The sequence below is a fragment of the Lacerta agilis genome, chromosome 2 (assembly GCF_009819535.1).
Source record: "Lacerta agilis isolate rLacAgi1 chromosome 2, rLacAgi1.pri, whole genome shotgun sequence".
Classification (NCBI taxonomy): domain Eukaryota; kingdom Metazoa; phylum Chordata; class Lepidosauria; order Squamata; family Lacertidae; genus Lacerta; species Lacerta agilis.
The window spans coordinates 68,533,686-68,552,347 of NC_046313.1; the positions used below are offsets into that span (position 1 = coordinate 68,533,686).

General features: G+C 42.3%; 2 protein-coding genes across 4 annotated transcripts in view; both read right to left on the bottom strand.

Moving 5' to 3' along the window:
• Positions 1-3,041: 3,041 nt before the first annotated feature.
• TUSC2 (tumor suppressor 2, mitochondrial calcium regulator) lies at positions 3,042-12,825 on the bottom strand. Its single transcript, XM_033140604.1, has 3 exons — positions 12,543-12,825; positions 10,146-10,266; positions 3,042-6,370 (listed from the first exon to the last, which is right to left on the bottom strand). Exons 1-3 carry the CDS (start codon positions 12,686-12,688, stop codon positions 6,305-6,307), a joined length of 333 nt encoding a protein of 110 aa, XP_032996495.1. The 5' UTR covers positions 12,689-12,825; the 3' UTR covers positions 3,042-6,304.
• Positions 12,826-16,018: 3,193 nt separating this feature from the next.
• Positions 16,019-18,662, bottom strand: part of RASSF1 (Ras association domain family member 1) — a 38,541-nt gene continuing 35,897 nt past the window's right edge. For all 3 annotated transcript variants that reach the window (XM_033140605.1, XM_033140606.1, XM_033140607.1), the window contains one exon: positions 16,019-17,588. In XM_033140605.1, coding sequence (XP_032996496.1) covers positions 17,442-17,588 — 147 coding nt within the window. In that variant the 3' untranslated portion in view covers positions 16,019-17,441. The remainder of the gene's footprint in view (positions 17,589-18,662) is intronic.

Genomic DNA, 18,662 nt, shown 5'->3' on the forward strand with positions numbered 1-18,662 from the left:
GTTAGTTTCAAAACATCAAACTGCTACCCTCTGGTTCATTTATAGGAGCAGCTTTGACAGACAGATGCTCTGTAGGTGTCTCCAGATTTAGCATAGTAGGTTTTTTATCTTCTGTGATGTGATCAGTCATAGGAATTAAATAATTCAGCATAAATACTCAGTGCAAAAACAAAAGAAGTGGCAGTCTACACAGCTGCAGCTTATCTGATATATTACGCTTCCTGGCCTGAGAACACAGCAGTTTCAATTACTCACTACCCTCACAGCTAAAAACATGAACATCTGATGAATTGCAGGTCTTAATGTTAACTGCTACCCCTATCTCTTAGGCTCTTAGTAGGTACCTAAAATATTTGTGTGTGTATCAAACACCCATTCCTCATAGTTTTAACATAACTCATTATTTTTCTCTTCCAATTTCAAAATCACAATTTCAGAGTACATAGTTGAAACCCTTATTAAAATTGTTAAGGCCTTTGTTTAAGTAACATCATTAGGAAAAGGTAAAGGTACCACTGACCGTTAGGTTCAGTTGCGGATGACTCTGGGGTTGCGGCGCTCATCTCACTTTACTGGCCGAGGTAGCCAGCATTTGTCCGCAGACAGCTTCCGGGTCATGTGGCTAGCATGACTAAGCTGCTTCTGGCGAACCAGAGCAGCACACGGAAACGCCATTTACCTTCCCGCCGGAGCGGTACCTATTTATGCACTTGCACTTTGACATGCTTTCGAACTGCTAGGTGGGCAGGAGCTGGGACTGAACAACAGGAGCGCACCCCGTCGTGGGGATTCGAACCGCCAACCTTCTGATCGGCAAGCCCTAGGCTCAGTGGTTTAGACCACAGTGCCACCCGCACCCCTAAGTAACATCATTAGTACTGATGAATTTCTATCTAGCTGAATTTCAGCATTTCATGGTTTTCAACTTCAGTACGGTATGTCAATAGAGATATTTAGTGCCATTTTATGGATGTTATGGGCCCATCATTGATATAATAGTACTGTATTTATTGATTTTCACCATACCTAATCTAATTCAGAATCTAATGGTACAAACTTTTGTATACTACCATGAATAATGTTTTGAATTTGTCCACATATTACAATTCCAAGCAATTACCATCTACAGCAGTAGATTGAAAGACCTTGAAACCAGATAATCTCTTTGAATTCCATCAAAAATAAGATTGCCTCCATATTTCAACAGATCATATTGATTACAGTATATTGCATATACTGTGTGCCTAAGAACTTCCAGAAGGAAGCTTGAAACACAAAGAATCCTGTGGCATCTTAAAGACTAACAGCTTTATTGTGACATAAGCTTTTGTAGACTACTAGACTCTAATCTACATACTTGTCACATAACTCTTTTTTACTGTGTGCCTACCATTACATCCTACAGAAAAGTTTGGATCAAATAGACAGATATATCTATGAACTGTTTAGGTTGACAAGTTACTTTATTTTGGGTGGTGAGACTCAATTTTCTGCAAACCATTGAGAGCAACAGCAGACTGCAGCAATCAACAAGTGATAGCCAAGGTTTGTGAATGGACTTCAATTAATCAGTGTTTAAGGTATAATCAATTGATAATATTTGCTTGCTATAGAAAATCATTCCAACCGTGATTAGTAATTAGTTACTCCAAGTCAGGGAAGGAAAATTGTTTGGTCCTCATTTTTAAGCAAACTGGCCTAATTTGCACCTCACAAACACACTTATCAGAACATAATTATCCCTTCAGATTTCCCATTTCTCTGTGATACAGTTCTCAACTCAAGAAATGTACAAAAATGTGTTAAAAATATATATTTTAAGAGTAAATACATTCAGAAATGTGTACATTGAGATAAAAACATTTTAAAATGAATTTTTGGAGTTACAGTCACAGATTTGCAGATTTAGAATGGGTTTACAGGTGAAAAATTGAGACACCAGAAATAAGACTGATTTGCCCATCAGTACTCCAAATGGAAGTACTGTAGGTGGCGGGTGGTGCTGTGGGTTAAACCACAGAGCCTAGGGCTTGCCGATTAGGTCGGTGGTTCGAATCCCCGCGACGGGGTGAGCTCCCGTTGCTCGGTCCCTGCTCCTGACAACCAAGCAGTTTGAAAGCACAAAGTGCAAGTAGATAAATAGGTACCACTCGGCGGGAAGGTAAACAGCATTTCCGTGTGTTGCTCTGATTCGCCAGAAGCAGCTTAGTCATGCTGGCCACATGACCTGGAAGCTGTACGCCGGCTCCCTCGGCCAATAAAGCGAGATGAGCACTGCAACCCCAGCGTCATCTGCGACTGGACCTAACGGTCAGGGGTCCCTTTACCTTTACTCCAAATGGAAGTACTGTAGGTCAGTGTTTTTCAACCACTGTTCCGCGGCACACTAGTGTGCCGCGAGATGTTGCCTGGTGTGCCGTGGGAAAAGAGAGAGAATTACTTTATATATAGTCAATATAGGCACAGAGTTAATTTTTTTAACATTTTCTAATGGTGGTGCGCCTCGTGATTTTTTTCATGAAACAAGTGTGCCTTTGCCCAAAAAAGGTTGAAAAACACTGCTGTAGGTGGACGTTTGTATTTGTAATGAGAGTAGGAGCAGCTGCACTTGGCTTTGCAGCCTTATGCAATGGCAGCACAGTTGTGTAAAGCTTGATAAGGAGATAAGCTTAAATTTGCAGAGATGCTGTAGGAGGACTAAGCTACAGCTGCCTTTCTATTTACCAATTGAGTTCTAAGCATAAATCAATGTCTTGAACTTAACCTCCAAAACAGTCAAGAGACAATGTTAGAAAAATCAGTGCATAGTCTGAAATGCATTTAGGCCACAAGCCACAAACCTAACCATTTAAGAATGCTGGTTTTCAGAAAAATAAGGTCAAGCATCAGGCAAGATTAGCAGGGTGCCTTAAGGTAGCTTGCTTAGCAGAGCAGCACAAAGACAGAAGAGATTTACTTTCATTTAGAATCAACAGGGCCTACCAGTCCCTTCATTTTAACGGGTGATGATCCGCTACCAACTGATAATCAGAAACAGCAAGTAAAGTTCTGGGACTTACAAATAATTTTATTGAAATTTAACAAAATTCAACAAATGCACTTCAAGGCAGAGAAACAAACGATAAATATTTTACACATTTGCCTTCAGGGTTCCTATCTGTATGCTATAGGAGCAGGAAGTGTAGTGCTAGTGGGTTCAGGTCTTCTACACAACCACATATGCACAGAAGAGTAATAAAAAAGGAAATAGAACTTTTTGCTTGTTCCAACAATAGTGATAATATATATATTTTATTTACACCAACTTTCACATTATCAGCATCCTGTATAAAGCCGTCTTCCCCGAGCCTGACAACAGCTGCCACTCTCAAGAGGAATGGGGCTGCCAGAAAGCACAATGAGAGGGACAGCATTGGTAGGATTATAAAATCCAGGAAGTCTTAACTGCACAGCTACAGTCTCAGTGGGCAAGCCAGCCTTTTAGAGAAATGGATTGAAAGCAGCTGCTGGTAGCTCCAGGGAGTCTGCTACATCTTAGGAGAAATTTCAAGCTATGCAGAAATGAAGCTTTCTCTGGGTACAGGCTCCGTTTAGGTTCCAGTAGGAGGGAGGTTCCCAGCAGGATGGATATAAGCACTAGAAGTGGGGAGGGGGGGGGGAATGAAAGCCAACATTGCACAGTACTTTTCTGACCACAAGGTATTTGCTTGCTCAAAACCAAGACAGCTAATGAAAGAACATAAATTGGGTATTTTAGGGAATTGCAAAGGGTGTCACCACTGAGCCTTTCACTCCCAGTATCTCTCATGACTTTATCAAGTCCCATGTAACAGAGAAAACTCTCTAGTGTGAAGATGCAACAAACAACCCTCACATACAGCAAAGTGCTTCTTCTGAAATAGCTGTGGGGCAAAACTTCTAAATGGCAGGCTTGATATCTGTTGTCAACTATACTGTTCAAGAATAAGGAAGTCTCCTCCCACTGATTTCAGCCTGCAACTCTTTAAGCACAATAATGCAGAGACAGAGTTTTGCTTTCCAATGAGTGTTGCAACCACACCTCCACCCCCGGGTTGCTCTTGTTTTAGTAGTGGACACTTCCTTTCCAAATGAAGGATAAAGATGCCAGATTCCCATCATTACCCAAATGAGATTCAACCAAAATATAAGCAACACATGAAGATGGAGGATGGAAATATGACACGGGGCCAATGCCAACCCTTTTATGGTCTTACCCTTTCATGGTTAACTGTATAGTTCTACACTTGTATAGTAATACACAAGTTCTGCATGGAAGAGCAGTGCAACTCAGGAAGCCACCGTGCACTAAGGAACAATCCTAACATACAACCCTAGACATACAGCTGAAAGGGTGACAGCGAGGCAAATGTGACAGTCACTGAATAGAGAGCTCAGTCAACATTGCCACTCCACACTGCTTCTAACCTGGTTCGTAGTGCTTAAAAAGGATTCCCATGTAGGTGCAGAGATGACACACATGACACAAACTTATTGATCCTGCTGGCAGGCACAGCTTTGCACCAGCAAATTTAAACTAAACACTGAGGTAGCAAATGCCTGAAGTGCTCAGAAAGGCAATGACATGCTCCAGGAAGGAAAATATGCTGTGCAATGAGCCAACTCTTACAGCTAACTCGCCCACAATTCGGTTTTAAAGCTTTATATAAATTCTGAGAGTTGGCAGAAAAGGCAGGCAGGCAGGCATTGCATATGAAACCGTCTTCAAAAGATAAAGAGTGCCTCTGACAGGGTTTTGCCTGTTCAGTTTTCAGCAGCAGGTAGCTCTAAATCTTAGAAGCAAAAACTTGGGAAGGAGAGGCAGGTGTACCACTTCAGCACATATAGCTACCAGTGATACTCAAGTCAAGTTTGGGAAGTGGCCCTACAAACCAAACATTTCACATTCATACATTGGGGGAAAGGGTAGAGCCCTCCCAAAACACATAGCCTTCCTTTAAAGTGTGCTGCATTCTCCCATATCAGGCAATACCTGGCCCAGTCCAGAGCGTCAAGGAGTCTGTCAAAGGAAGATCACAGTACATTATTGTTTCTTTTTTCCTTTGGAGGAAAGGGGCAGGGGAAGCATACAATCAGGTTGGTAAACATTTTGATCAAAACAACATAAGTTGCCTTAGTGCCAACAGCAAAACTCAAGGATTAAAAGGACAGTGTTACCTATTTCTGTTTTAATTGAGAGAGAGGGAAATGGCAATCTGCCTTGCACTATCCACTTTTACTCAGAGTAGACCCACTGAAATTAATTACCATGACCAATTTACCATGGTCTATTAATTTTAATGGGAATACTCCCATGGAAAAGCCAGTTGAATACAACCCAGTCAGAAGATGCAGATTCACAAGAAGGAAGTCTACTTTGGAATGAAACCAGAACCTGTCGACAAACGCCTTCTAAGAGGTGGCCTGTTTGGTAAGGCTCCACAGGAAAACTGCAAGCTCAGATGTTGCTGCTGCCGCCAACAGCCTCTACTGATGTGCCATAGCATAGGAAGAAGTCAGTGGAATTTTCCAAGCAGTGAAGTTGAAAAAGACACTGCCTGCAAAGGAAATAGTGCAACTCACTAGGAAGATATTAGAGGGGGGGGAGCAGGAGCAAGGCTTGCACATCAGTCTGTTTCAATAGGGAACCCTGCTTTGAACAACTCTGTTAGGTACAGCTCTGTTATCATCATCCTCCACCCCTCCAAGTACAGTACAGCATTAGATTATTCAGTTATGTTACGTTCAGGAAAGGGGTGGAGAAGCACAAGACGCTTACTGCTCACCTTTACTCTCATATACAGCATATAAACAGAAACTTCGTTGTCAGCATTTAAAGAATACTGATGGGGAACTCAGAAAGCAGGCCACCTGGTCAGAAAAAGGTGCAGGTTGGTTCTCTGTGGTCTCAAGACACTTGAAATCTGTTTCCACCTAAATGTCAATAAATGGCTGATAAAAGGATTTTACTCAATTCAGTAAGGGTTTTTTTTTTGAGCAGGTCACTAAACAAGGCCAAACATCTCACGTGACAAAGGTCCTACCAACACACATCCCTAGCCAATGCTTTTCCTGATTATACGATCCCATGATGCCGTCAGTGCCGTAGCCGATGTCGCCTCATCCTAGCAGACAAGCTTCAAAGCTAACCATGCGCCTGTGCTCTTGATCCATCACTCTGAAGGGAGACGTGGCTGCCTAGCTTGGTTTACGTGAGGTACAGTAAAACTGGGCAAGTAAGGTGCCTTGATAGCACACACTGACAGTTCACACTGCCCTCCATGGCTCAGACCTCACAGATGATAACAGGGAAGTCCACGTGTATCCGAGGGTGCTCCAGTTTCACTATGCCCTGTAAAGAGAAAGATGCGAGAAGGATGAGATGATGCCACTTGGAAATCAGGCTAAAAATGATGTGGAATAAAGGAACATGGTGCCATTCAAGTTAATACAGTTCCTCGCTTAATGACTACTGGCCCCAAAACCATACCAAAGCAACTGGGCTATTTGTGTTAGGTTATGGGAAAGAACTTCACCTAGAAACTAGATAGGAACAAACTGAGATACAGGATCAGAAAACAGCATGAGTTGGAAATGTATGGTCAGTTATTGCAATACCTCATGGACCACCTCCCTCCATATGAACTGACCAGGACCCTGCAATCATCACCTGAGGCTTTTCTTTGTGTGCTCCCTCCACGACAGGCTCAGAGGGCAGCAACATGAGAATGCAGCCTTTTCTGCAGTGGCTCCCCATTTTTGGAATGCTATCCCTGGGAAGGTTCACCTGGCACCATCAATGCATACCTTCAGTCGCCAGGCAGAAACATTTCTCTTTAAGCAGGCCTTTGGCCAATTAAACATTCTATGGGCTTTTAAATGCGTTTGTGAGAAGGGAGTTAATGGTTTTTTCTTTTCTTTATTAGGTATTTATGTTCAACTCTTGCCCACCATGCCATTTTCCAACGGAAGCTCCTTCCCACTGCAAAGTTATTAGGTCCCTATATAGGTTTTGTCCTGTAGGTTAAACAGCAGCAGGGGAGACGGGAGAGGAGAGATTTGAACAGAAAAGCATTCAGGGGAGATTTTTTTTACTAACCCCCCCTTCTCGGAATCATGACATTTACTCAGTTTAACCTGCCACCAATCATCTTTCATGCTCCCATCTAAGTAATTCAGATGTTTTCCATTCTTGCTGAATGCTAATGGAACAGAGAAATCCGTCAAGCTTCCAATGGACTAGAAAGTAAACTCACCTGATTAAAACAAGGATAATAAGTGAGTTTATATGAATTTGGCCAAGTAAAAAACCTTGGATAATCACATCTTGGCTTCATAAGTGGAGATGCTAACAAGCTTCATATATCTACCTTGTCCCTCCATATACACAAGCAGACAAACAAGCCAGAAAGCTACATAGCTTACAGATAGGTCAGGAGATGAAGGTTTAAAGTTGGCTTCATTGGAAACCATTAATAAACATTTCCCAATTTGGACATTTTACAGGAAGCTATGTTTAACAACGGCCTCCTGGCTCGTTTGCCTCCTAGCATGAAGGGAGGAACAAAGCAGATATGTGCAAGCATGCAAATGCTCATTCATATCTCAATTTATTAAGTCAAGATGTGGTAATCTAGGACATGCTGGCTGCATTCAGATTCTTCCAACAATAAATTGATTGGAAGGTATGCTACCTCCAAGTACTGCCTCATAAAACTAACTGGTCATGCATTAGTGGTATCTGACAAACTTGGTCCAGCACTTCTGAAGAGAATTATATGCCACAAGCAATATTAAGAGCCACAGCGCAGAAGTGAAAATATTTCATCACTACTTTTTTATTTGAAAAATGGCAAATGCAAGATGTTATGCAAGCCTCTAGAAGTCCATAATATAAAAGCATTAGCAAAGAATACTCCCCCCCATGATGCTTATAGAAACAGTAGCCACTGGAAGGTTTTTATAGTTAATGGCTATAAATAGCACCAGATAACCAGACTTGTGTTTTCCATTGAACTATATGCATAGCCAACAATGTTCCCTGGTGTGCTAGCTACAAGGCAGAATCAAGCTGGTCAATGGGTCCACAATCAGGATGGACAGAAGAGTAACCTTTTGTCAAGGCAAAATCAAACCCAGGTTGTGACTGCCATTACTGACCGTCTACACTTCCCATGCTTAGGTGACTATTTTACACTTACTGCTATACAAACAGTTACTTTTGTCCTTATCTTCGGGATTGTAGTGCTCAACAAAAGGTGTTGGAAGCTCTTGAGATAGGCACAGAATCATAGAACTGAAGAGTTGGAAGGGACCCTGAGGGTCATCTAGTCCAAACCCCTGCAATGCAGGAATCTCAACTACAGCATCCAAGACAGATGACCATCCAATTTCTGCTTAAAAACCTCCAATGAAGCAGTGTCCACATACAGGACAGACAACAGAAGAACAAGCCTTCTTTATCTTCCTCTTTTCGAGTGCTGGATCACCATTAAGAGTTTCATTCAAGTGAGCCCAGTACCAACAGAACTTTACACATCATGTTTCCAGCATGAAATTCTACCATATACCAACCAGTGGCATCTACAATTTTACCAAGTCATCACAAGCCATATTACTTTCTGACTGAAATTTGAGGCAGCACTGCCTTGCCTCAAATTATGTTCCCATAGGGAACCTTGTGACTCCCAGGAATCTGAATTTTTGTTGTTGATGCAAAACACTGTCCATTACAACTGCAGCTTTCTTATCCACTAGTAGCTGTTATTTTCTCCTCTGCTCATTTACACAGCTATAGTCACTAGAATTTTGCAATGATTTTAACCAAAAGCAGCTCTACAAGCCTCCCAACACATCAGTTCATGTTCAGTAAGGCCTTTTTAACCTCCTCATTCTCACGGTAAACTGATCAGGCAAACTCTACCCATGATTTCAGCATGGGCTGAGACCCAACGAGCTACTTTAGTCATACCCAATGAAATGTTTGATTTCAACAGCAGACACCCCCTCAAGCCATTTGAAACACAAATTCAAACTCTTGGGACCACTGATATAAGTTCACAGTTCCATGGATCTAGGTCATGGGTGTTTACTACTATGAAGGGATCTTACAAGAATAACATTCGTACCTAACAGCAGTATTAATATGTATTTGGGCCACCTACACAGGTGTGGATGTACAGTAATTCATCCTAAGAATTAGTGCCCCAAGGTTGTGGAACTGCTTCCCTAAGGAAGCATGGAGCTGCTCTCTCTTCTCCTAAATCCAGACAGGGTACAAATTTCACCTATGTTGCAAATCGTATGCCTGCTAATTTATGCCATGATATGTAATCTTATTATTAAAAACCCGGATTGCTTTGTCTTAAATTACCTTGGTTCAATATGACTAATGTATTTGATCTAAGCTGCCATGAGGTTGCAAAAAAGCAGGATAAAATTATTTAAAACAATAATGAAATATTTATTATGTTCCCATCATTCATTATGAAATCCTCAATAACCCAATATAGAATGTTATGAAAGTGCTCATATTTACTACAATCCAGTTCTAGAAATGAGGCATCTGGGTCTTTTATCACTAGCTCAAAAGACAGAAATTCAGAGTGGCTGATGTTCTTTCAAGAATGTGACAGTTGCCGAATACAGGAACTTGAACAAGCATTTTAAAATTAGGTTGTTTTTGTCACCATTTAAAAAAAAAATCCCAGGGAAGGTTGACAAAGACTCCTAGAACTGCATCTGTAGTGATTTCAAGATGGCCAATACAGAAGCAACCATTGTTGCCGGACACGATGAAGGCTGGTACTTAGTGTCCCCACAAACAATCAAATCCAGTATTCCAGAAGACAATACTATAAAGCTGGCAAGGTAGAAAAACACTTCTATGAAAATTGAAAGGAATCACATGGGAATGACCAACGTGTGGGCCTCCAGATCTCTACGGCTCCCATCATGCCTGACCAGTGGTTACACTGGCTAGGGTTGATGGGAATCTAGAAATAGCTGGAAGGAAGCAGGTTAGCTACCCTTGGTATAAACTCAGAGACTCTCTTGTTGCTCAGTATCCTCAAGTGTTAGCTTGAAACCACTTTGCAACAGCTCCCTTTTACTTCTGATTGTGTTACCTGAGGTATCAGGTTCTTGTGGATTCTTTTCAGCTTGGCACGCTTTCTCCCATTTTTGGTGACTATTGTCTCCTCATAAAACTCATGGGCAAGGTCACCATCCTCATCGTAATACATAGAGCTGCGAAGAAATGAAAAACATTTAGAAAAAGCTTCAGACAGAAGAAGCAAAAGCAGCTGCTTTTCAAATCTGCAGCTGAGAGCTAGTAGCAAGCCAGCTAGCTGGCAGCTGTTGCTGCCACCCATTTGCTAGCTCCTCATCCCTTGCACTACAGTAAGGAGAAGGTTAATTGTGAGGGGAAATTCTGCGCGACGGTTGTCTAAAAGGAGCAGAAACTATACTACTGCTAATCAATCTATTCTCCCAACCAGTATTACCACAGGTCGCCCACCCTTGCACTAATAGTTTACACAGAACAAATTAAATTTTTCACAAAACTCATAGTAAATGCAGTCCCATCAAACAGATGGCAATTCTTGAGATCATATTCCATCACAGTAATAACATAAAAAGCTGTGTTCTATCAAGTCAGACCATCTACCTCAATATTGTCTGCAATGACTTGCATCAACTTTCCAAGATTTCTGGTAGAGATCTTTCCCAGCACTACCTGGAGATCTTAGGAATTGACTCTGGGTCCTTCTGCATGCAATGCAGATGCTCTAACACAGTAACATTTCAAGGTATGTGCAGACACATATTGAAGATTACCTTACAAACCTTATTAATTTTTGCCAAGAGTAAAAAGAAAAAGAAAAAGGAAAACACTTGGTGGAACTACTGAAGTGACAAGGTATCAGAATCTCCTCAGGGAGACAGCATTTGATTTAAAACAAGTTTATATCATGGCAAAACCAAAGCGTAGAAAAGTGTCATATTTGCATTTAAGCAGAATGGGCATTTAACTAGAATTAATCATAAGAGATTGATTTCTTAACATACAGTATTTCTTGGAGGTAAGATGCTGACAGGATTGGATAATCACTTCTGCTACATAAATGCCAACAGCTCCTGACCAGCTACTGAATGTTTAAAACAGTATTTCTGCCACTTTTAAACAACTGCCCAAAGCTTATAAAACTGGAATTCTGTCAAGTCTAAATTTAAACATTCCTCACTAACATACTCAACTGCTTCAGCAAAGCAGCATTCAGAATTCAGTAACTTTTTCCTTTCTTTGCTGTGTTGCCACATTCATAGCAAACTGTATGAAAATCCACACGAATTCTCAGGATACATTGGAGAGGGGATGAGAAAAGAGAAAACAGCAAGAATGTGCAACTCAAAATGAAAATGACACCTTTGCTTCTGTGATATAGAATTTTTGCAGCCAGTCTGCCAACAAAGGCATTCGATTCAACATCTGGCCAGTTGCCTAGCAAGAATGGAAATACAGATGCCAGTCATTACTTTGGAAGAAGGCAGGCATTCTGGCACAGCTGAAAATTTACTAATTTAAGAGCTGGCAAGGGAACAATAGTGCAGAAGGACCTAATGGAGGCACTATTTCCCAGCCACTAGAATGTATTAGCTCTTGTCACATTTCTTATGCTAGTAACTTTACAAGCTCTTTATAAATCTAGGCTTATCCCCACAAACTGGTCCAAAACTTTCTAAAAAAAAATTTAAAACCCCAACCTAGGTGGTTTTACAGAATGGTCTGTTGTTGCCAAATACTTCAGGTTGCAATTCAACATCTACATAAAAACAGTATCAGCTGAGCGTTAGATGTTCTTATATAAACCCAGGAGGCATGCACAAGGAGTTACTATTACCTGGAAGCCAATATTCAGTAGCTGAACATTGCCCCTGCCTCCATGAAAACTCCTTGCACCATGATGGCGCGCAGAAAACAAAATCTCGCTCTTTGCCCAGCAAACTCGGGCACCACAACCTAAAGAGACCAGCTTAAGGCCGGCAGAGCCTTTTAACTACCGAACTTGTAACATGCGCCCACGAGGCTTTCTACAAGGGGAAGACTCCGGGCACCGCTGAGGGTGGGGGGAGCGCAAGCGGCACATGAACTTGATTTGGGGACCCATGGGCTCCTGGTGTATCGCGCAAGGGAGGCTTCAGAAAGCGGCCCCAGAAGCGCCAGGCGGAGCTTCTCCCTCGGGAAAGAAAAACCCGCTTCCCCTGGCATATGGTCAGCGCCGCATCTCCGTCCACTGGATGAGGCAGAGACTCGGATGAGGCGGATGCAAGGGGAAGGAACCAGCATGGCGAGTCCCTGCCTCGCACCGGGGTCAGGGGCTAGGAAAGCGGACGAGCACCGGGGAGGGTTGAGATGGAGTCCCGCCGCCGCCTCTGCAAGGTCTACGAGCAGGTCAGGGCGGCCTCCCTCCCTCCCTTTCCCGCGGTCCCTCGGCAGCAGCAGCTACCGGCTTTGCTCTTACCCGCGGCGGGTGAAGACGAAAGGGGTGGCCGAGCAGAGTCCCCGCGCCCGGGTCAGAGCCTGGTCTCCGCCCGGCCCCTCGGAGCCGCCCGGCCCGCCCGAGCCGAAGGGCCAGAGGCCCCGGGACTTGGAGCCGCTGGCGCCCATGGCTCAGAGCGGCCGCATGGCCGGGAAAGGGGAGCGGAGGGAGGGAGAGGAGCCTGCCGGTGCCTCCGGGGAGGCTGCTGGCAACGGCACCTTCCCCGCACCGGAAAGTTCCGCCCCTTTCCCGGCTACGCAACTTCCAGGTCCGCCGCCTCCGGAAGTCCGCTTCCAAAGGAAGGTCGAAAGCGCTGCTCTGTAGCGGGGCTGCAGTGTGACGCAACTTCCGCTCTCCTGTGGAGGTGAGAGCGCTGCATGTGTAGGGCGAGAGTGGGTGGGGGAAGCAGGATCCATGTTCTCAATAGGACGAATGAGACCGACAGCTATAATAGAATCATAGAGTTGGAAGAGACCACAAGGGCCATCCAGTCCAACCCCCTGCCAAGCAGGAAACACCATCAAAGCATTCCTGACAGATGGCTGTCAAGCCTCCGCTTAAAGACGTCCAAAGAAGGAGACTCCACCACACTCCTTGGCAGCAAATTCCACTGTCGAACAGCTCTTACTGTCAGGAAGTTCTTCCTAATGTTTAGGTGGAATCTTCTTTCTTGTAGTTTGAATTCATTGCTCCGTGTCCGCTTCTCTGGAGCAGCAGAAAACAACCTTTCACCCTCCACTATATGACATCCTTTTATATATTTGAACATGGCTATCATATCATCCCTTAACCTTCTCTTCTCCAGGCTAAACATACCCAGCTCCCTAAGCTGTTCCTCATAAGGCATCGTTTCCAGGCCTTTGACCATTTTGGTTGCCCTCCTCTGGACACCTTCCAGCTTGTCAGTATCCTTGAACTGTGGTGCCCAGAACTGGACACAGTATTCCAGGTGAGGTCTGACCAGAGTGGAATACAGTGGTACTATTACTTCCCTTGATCTAGATGCTATACTCCTATTGATGCAGCCCAGAATTGCATTGGCTTTTTTAGCTGCTGCATCACACTGTTGACTCATGTCAAGTTTATGGTCTACCAAAACTCCTAGATCCTTTTCACATGTACTGCTCTCAAGCCAGATGTCACCCATCCTGTATTTGTGCCTTTCATTTTTTTTTTGCCCAAGTGTAGTACTTCACATTTCTCCCTGTTAATACTTCCATCAGAATCCAGTGCTCAAAACTAGAGTTCCAACACACCCCTAAGCAAGTGGCAATAGGATGACTGGCCGCCATTAATGCAAATGCTGCTACAAGCAGACTGATGCAGGTAGCGAGATCAGTATGTGAGCTGGTTTCCAAACAAATTACCTTTCTGGTAAAAAGAAACTGTCATTCAAGAAATTCAGATAACCTATGTTAAATTATTTTAACAAAGAAATACCCAAATTTGCAGTCCTACTTATTGGTAGCTTCAATGGCCTCACTGGTACACTTCCAATTTCTGTTACCACTTTTATATATTTTATGCTGCAATGCTGAAAAAACTTACCTCAAGTCAACGGGACTTATTTCTAACTAACATGTTTATGAACAGGTGCAGTGTAATGCAGTGTTTGGGGAAAGGTGAAGCAAAAAATGACTTAAAAGTCCATAGTAATTGTATATCTATGCCAATTTCTATTTCCAGAATAATACAAACTGCATCCATGAAAATATATTTAAGGCCGAGATGTAAGCAAAATTATCAGCTGTCTTCTTCTTTTCTCTCTCCCTCCTCAGTTATAAGGGCTGCACTGAAAATTCACCTCTTTTGATCTTCAGGCCGGAAGTGTATTTCAGAGGCAGAATGTATCCCTCATACCCTAAATTATGCACAAATTCCTATTCACTGGCATTTCCCCCCTTGATCTTTTACATCTCCCCCTCTTACACTGGGTTGTCAGCTTGATAATACGGATCACACAGGGAAACCAACCTGAAATGGGAACCACATAATGAACTGGATGTCATTTTGGAAGCAGTACAGTAATGCTTTTGAATACCAACCAGTTGCTGGAAACCACAGGAGGGGAAGAGTACTCTTGAGCAGAAATCCTGCTTGTGGGTTTCTCACAGCCATCTATCTGGTTGGCCACTGTCAGAAGATGCTGGACGAGGTGGGCCATTGGCCTCATCCAGCAGGCTCCTATGACGTTCATACGACACTATATAGCCTGATTTGGCTATGACATCACTAGTAAGGACAAACAAATCCAGTTCAGAATTGTTCTTGAACTGGGTACCTCTTTTAAGTCCTTTTACAGCATACGTTTTCCTGTTGCTGAAAACAGAGATGTATTGAAGTGTTTTGTGAGAATCACAGGCACAATGACCCATTCTTTGGCTATAAAAATCTAGTTCACAAGTTATTGGACTGAAAAATAATTTTGCCAGCAGGATGGCGCCCAACCCACAAGCTTGACAAAGAGCAAACCATTAAGTACAGAGGAATTGTATGGCCACAATTTGACAAGGGGAAAAAATGTGCCTTTGCAGCACTGAGGTATAGATGACACTGTCTCTGGTCCTTAGGGAACCTCTATGATATACTGGGGTTTATGTGCAGTCTGCTGTGGCTTCAGCAGACCACTTTGGTAGCCAGCAGCCATACAGGATTTTTGTTTTGCAGTTGACCTTTGTTAAGTACAGTACATTATCCTGCCTAGGCTTGAACTGCAAGGTATGAAAAAGAAAGTTTTACTGTTTTTCGAATGTGTCTTTTTATATTTTATCTTATTGTACCTTTGGCTATGAAGTGTTTATAAATCTGCAAAATGAAATAAATACAAATGGCTCGTGGATCCCAATGTACCTGACAACATTATTGGAAGCAGGCACCAAGGCAGTTTTGGGAGATATAAAAGGCTTATTAACCAATAAATACATGGATTTACAGAACTGCATCAACATCTTCTGCATGTGATGTCCTGTGGGGTCTTGAGGGCTCAACAACTCTCTGTTCTAAGCAAGGCATTCTGTTTAGGGGTCACCTATTCTGCTTCAATTCCAGAGTTAATAGTCACCTTAACAGAAACTGCTTGCTTTGAAATATAGTTTGGGTATCTGAAGGGGCAATCAGCAACAGAAAACGTTTTGAAAAATAAGGATTGCATTTTAGATATTCTCTCATTGGCATCTACACCAAACTGAAACCAACCTAGGATGCTGTAATTCAAAGCTGTGGTAGACCCTGACTTGACCCTAATCTATCATGTATCTATATTTTGATTTCATACCAACTGTTGGATGTCCTTGTTGAAATCTGAGATGGGTGGCAAAGGGCCAAAGTTAGGAGCACAGAACAGGAGTACAGTCTTAGTGGGAGAACTGCATTTTCCACTTATACTTCTCTAGTTTATTGACTGTGGAATGACCTTATTGTCCCCAAAAAAACTTCTCAAACACATATTACACCACGCATTTCTCACCCCTGAATCTTTTATTGATTTTTATACAAGCAGCGCCATTCATAACCTGAGCCCCCAAGGTTTTTAATCCATTGGATTCTCAAGACAGATAACAGACAGTCCTGATTTTAAAAACTACTCTCCAGAAGGGTCAGCCAAGACTCGGAGGTCCATTTTCCTTTGGATACCTGGTCTGGAGAGTGTTTCAGAGTGTTTTGGAATTTAAAAACACTTATTGCAGTCCAAAAATCCCCTCCACCAATGAAGTTCAACTACTACACAGTTTTATTTCCTGCCAGGTTGTGCCCAAGTCAAGGTTGCCTTTCAAACACACCAATGCCTCTCATGCATGTCTATGAGAGATTGCAACATATAAAGGAGGGTGGCCAAAGCTATGGTTGCCTTCAGTAGAGAAACCTGAATCCTGATGATGTTACATCCCTGGTTTTCAGATTTTTAATAACTAGAAACAAATAAATTCTGTCTGGGCAATAAAAAGTGTCTCTCTATTCCTTCTTCCATGGATTATTTAGGGGTCCTTGATCACTGCTCTTACCATAATACTCTATTGTATTGTTTTTATAGTCCTTTTTTCTGTGGAATCAACCATAGTCCAAATATCATTTCTAGATACTATTTGTATTGCAATTATGGTGCATTTTGGTCTGCATGTCCTTTCCTGTGTATCAGAAAAATAATCAGGATCTCTGCCTTTTCTTTGGGTTCTGCTAATCAGAGTATCCTTTGGCATTTTTTGATTCTGGTTCAATTACTCTTAACTCCCATTCAGATCCACCTGAGATGGGAGTCAACAGACTTTTTCTTCATTGTTTTGTATGGCCACAGGTATCAAACTCGACAAATAAAGACATGATTGAACATATTAGATCAATCCATAGGCCTTCAAAGTTTGATTCTGATAGAAATACAAAAATGGAATTTTGAAGGAAGGTGCTTGCTAAGGCCACCTCCCTTCTTGGGAATACATCTGAGTTTGAGGCCACTTTGATTTATTTTGCTTATGTTAAATCTCAAGTGATCTTTACACCAAGTCCACATAAACCTCATTTGGACACACTGTAGGTATAAAAGTGGCATTAGCACCCTGGCACTTTGAAAGTAGCTGCTGTAGCAAGGCTACTCAAATTTTCATCTTCAAACACATCCCACAGGCACTTCCTTACTTCCCCAACTGATCCCATTGCATCATGCATGCAACATCTCTATTAACCACTCACTCCATGGAGAGCACACACACATGCACCAGTCATGGTCTCACAAACCCGTTGTCCCTTCCCACCCTACGCCCCTCCAGAGATACATTCAACCCACACAATCGCAGGATCGCTTCACTCGTAGTCTTCTTGGCTTCACCACTTCTCTGTATATGGCATCTTATATTTACTGGAGTGCTGGGTCTGGGATTGAGCACCTCATCAACCTGGTGTGCGGGTGGCCAGAGCCTCTTGCATCTTTTGGCGGCAATGGGAATATTTCTGCAGGATCTGTCGAATATGCTCCTCCTCTTCACGCTGCAAGATACGCAGGAAGTTCTGTAGCTCAGGCATACTAAAGGCATCCCACTGCATAAAAGTGTGAAAAAGCAAGTAGTGACCACAGTGATGATGACACTTGTATTAGTATTACAGTCATGAGCTCAGTGTTACTCCAGATAGAAGCACAGCTTTATTGGTAAGTAGGGAACCTAGACTTGTGGAAAGAGGTGCAAGGGGTCAATGATGTATGCATGTAGAATAAGACAGAAAAAATAGCCAGAGTGTGTATAAGGGTGGTATATCTGGATTTCACAACGTTCCAAGATTCCTGAACAGTAATGAAAAAGGACTGCACAGGTAACTAGCATTTTCAAGATTTCAGGAAAGATTTTAACCTAAAGTGAGCATTTGTTATTGCAAATGCTAAAACATCCCTATGGGCAGTGTAGAACAGATCCTTTTGTAATTCATTCTCCCATGTTATACACTCTTGACCGTGGGAATTAATTAATCAACAGCGTCCATGAATAGACCAGGCTCTATGTTCTACCACATTAATTCCATTATGTGATTTTTTTTTCTACCATGAACATCACCTTTAAGAGCTCTGCTCGATAATCAATCTTGTTCTACAATTAAGTCCCTGGGTTATTTTCAATGGGGCAATAAAGTGTCATCAAGCCACAATGTTTGAATTTTTAAATCATGCTCTAGAGAATATTCTTTTTTTACTGAAGGTTCAGCCCTTAACTTAAAAACCCCTCAAGCTCCCATCTATTAGAATGTATCATGTGTCAACATGAAACAAGAACAGATAGCATGTATGTTGCTGCTTTTGTTTACAGTTATAAATTAGCAGTAGTTTTTTTTCTGAAATACATTAAATCAAAAGATGTTATGATCCCCTACATTAAATGGCATCCGGTTCAGCAAGTTTGACTTCAAGTTTTTCCAACCATAAAACTCATCTATTTGATTGGGAAAAAGGCTAGAATAATTTAATTCAGTTTGAATGCTATATTTGAACCAAAGCTTTACTCAAAAGGGCTTTTTTTACTGGAATACATGTAAATATTTTAAGAGATGAAAAACAACACATATTGCATCACTACATACCCCGTTTTTAAAAAAAGAAAAATAATGTAGCACTGGCAGCTGTTA

Bases quoted from the DNA above. Each gene is read 5' to 3' on its own strand.
- TUSC2 (XM_033140604.1), bottom strand. From the start codon at position 12,688: ATGGGCGCCAGCGGCTCCAAGTCCCGGGGCCTCTGGCCCTTCGGCTCG. The intron at 10,267-12,542 runs GTAAGAGCAAAG...ATTTCTTCGCAG, and splicing joins TTCGTCTTCACCCGCCGCGG to CTCTATGTATTACGATGAGG. The intron at 6,371-10,145 runs GTAACACAATCA...TTCTCTTTACAG, and splicing joins ACAAGAACCTGATACCTCAG to GGCATAGTGAAACTGGAGCA.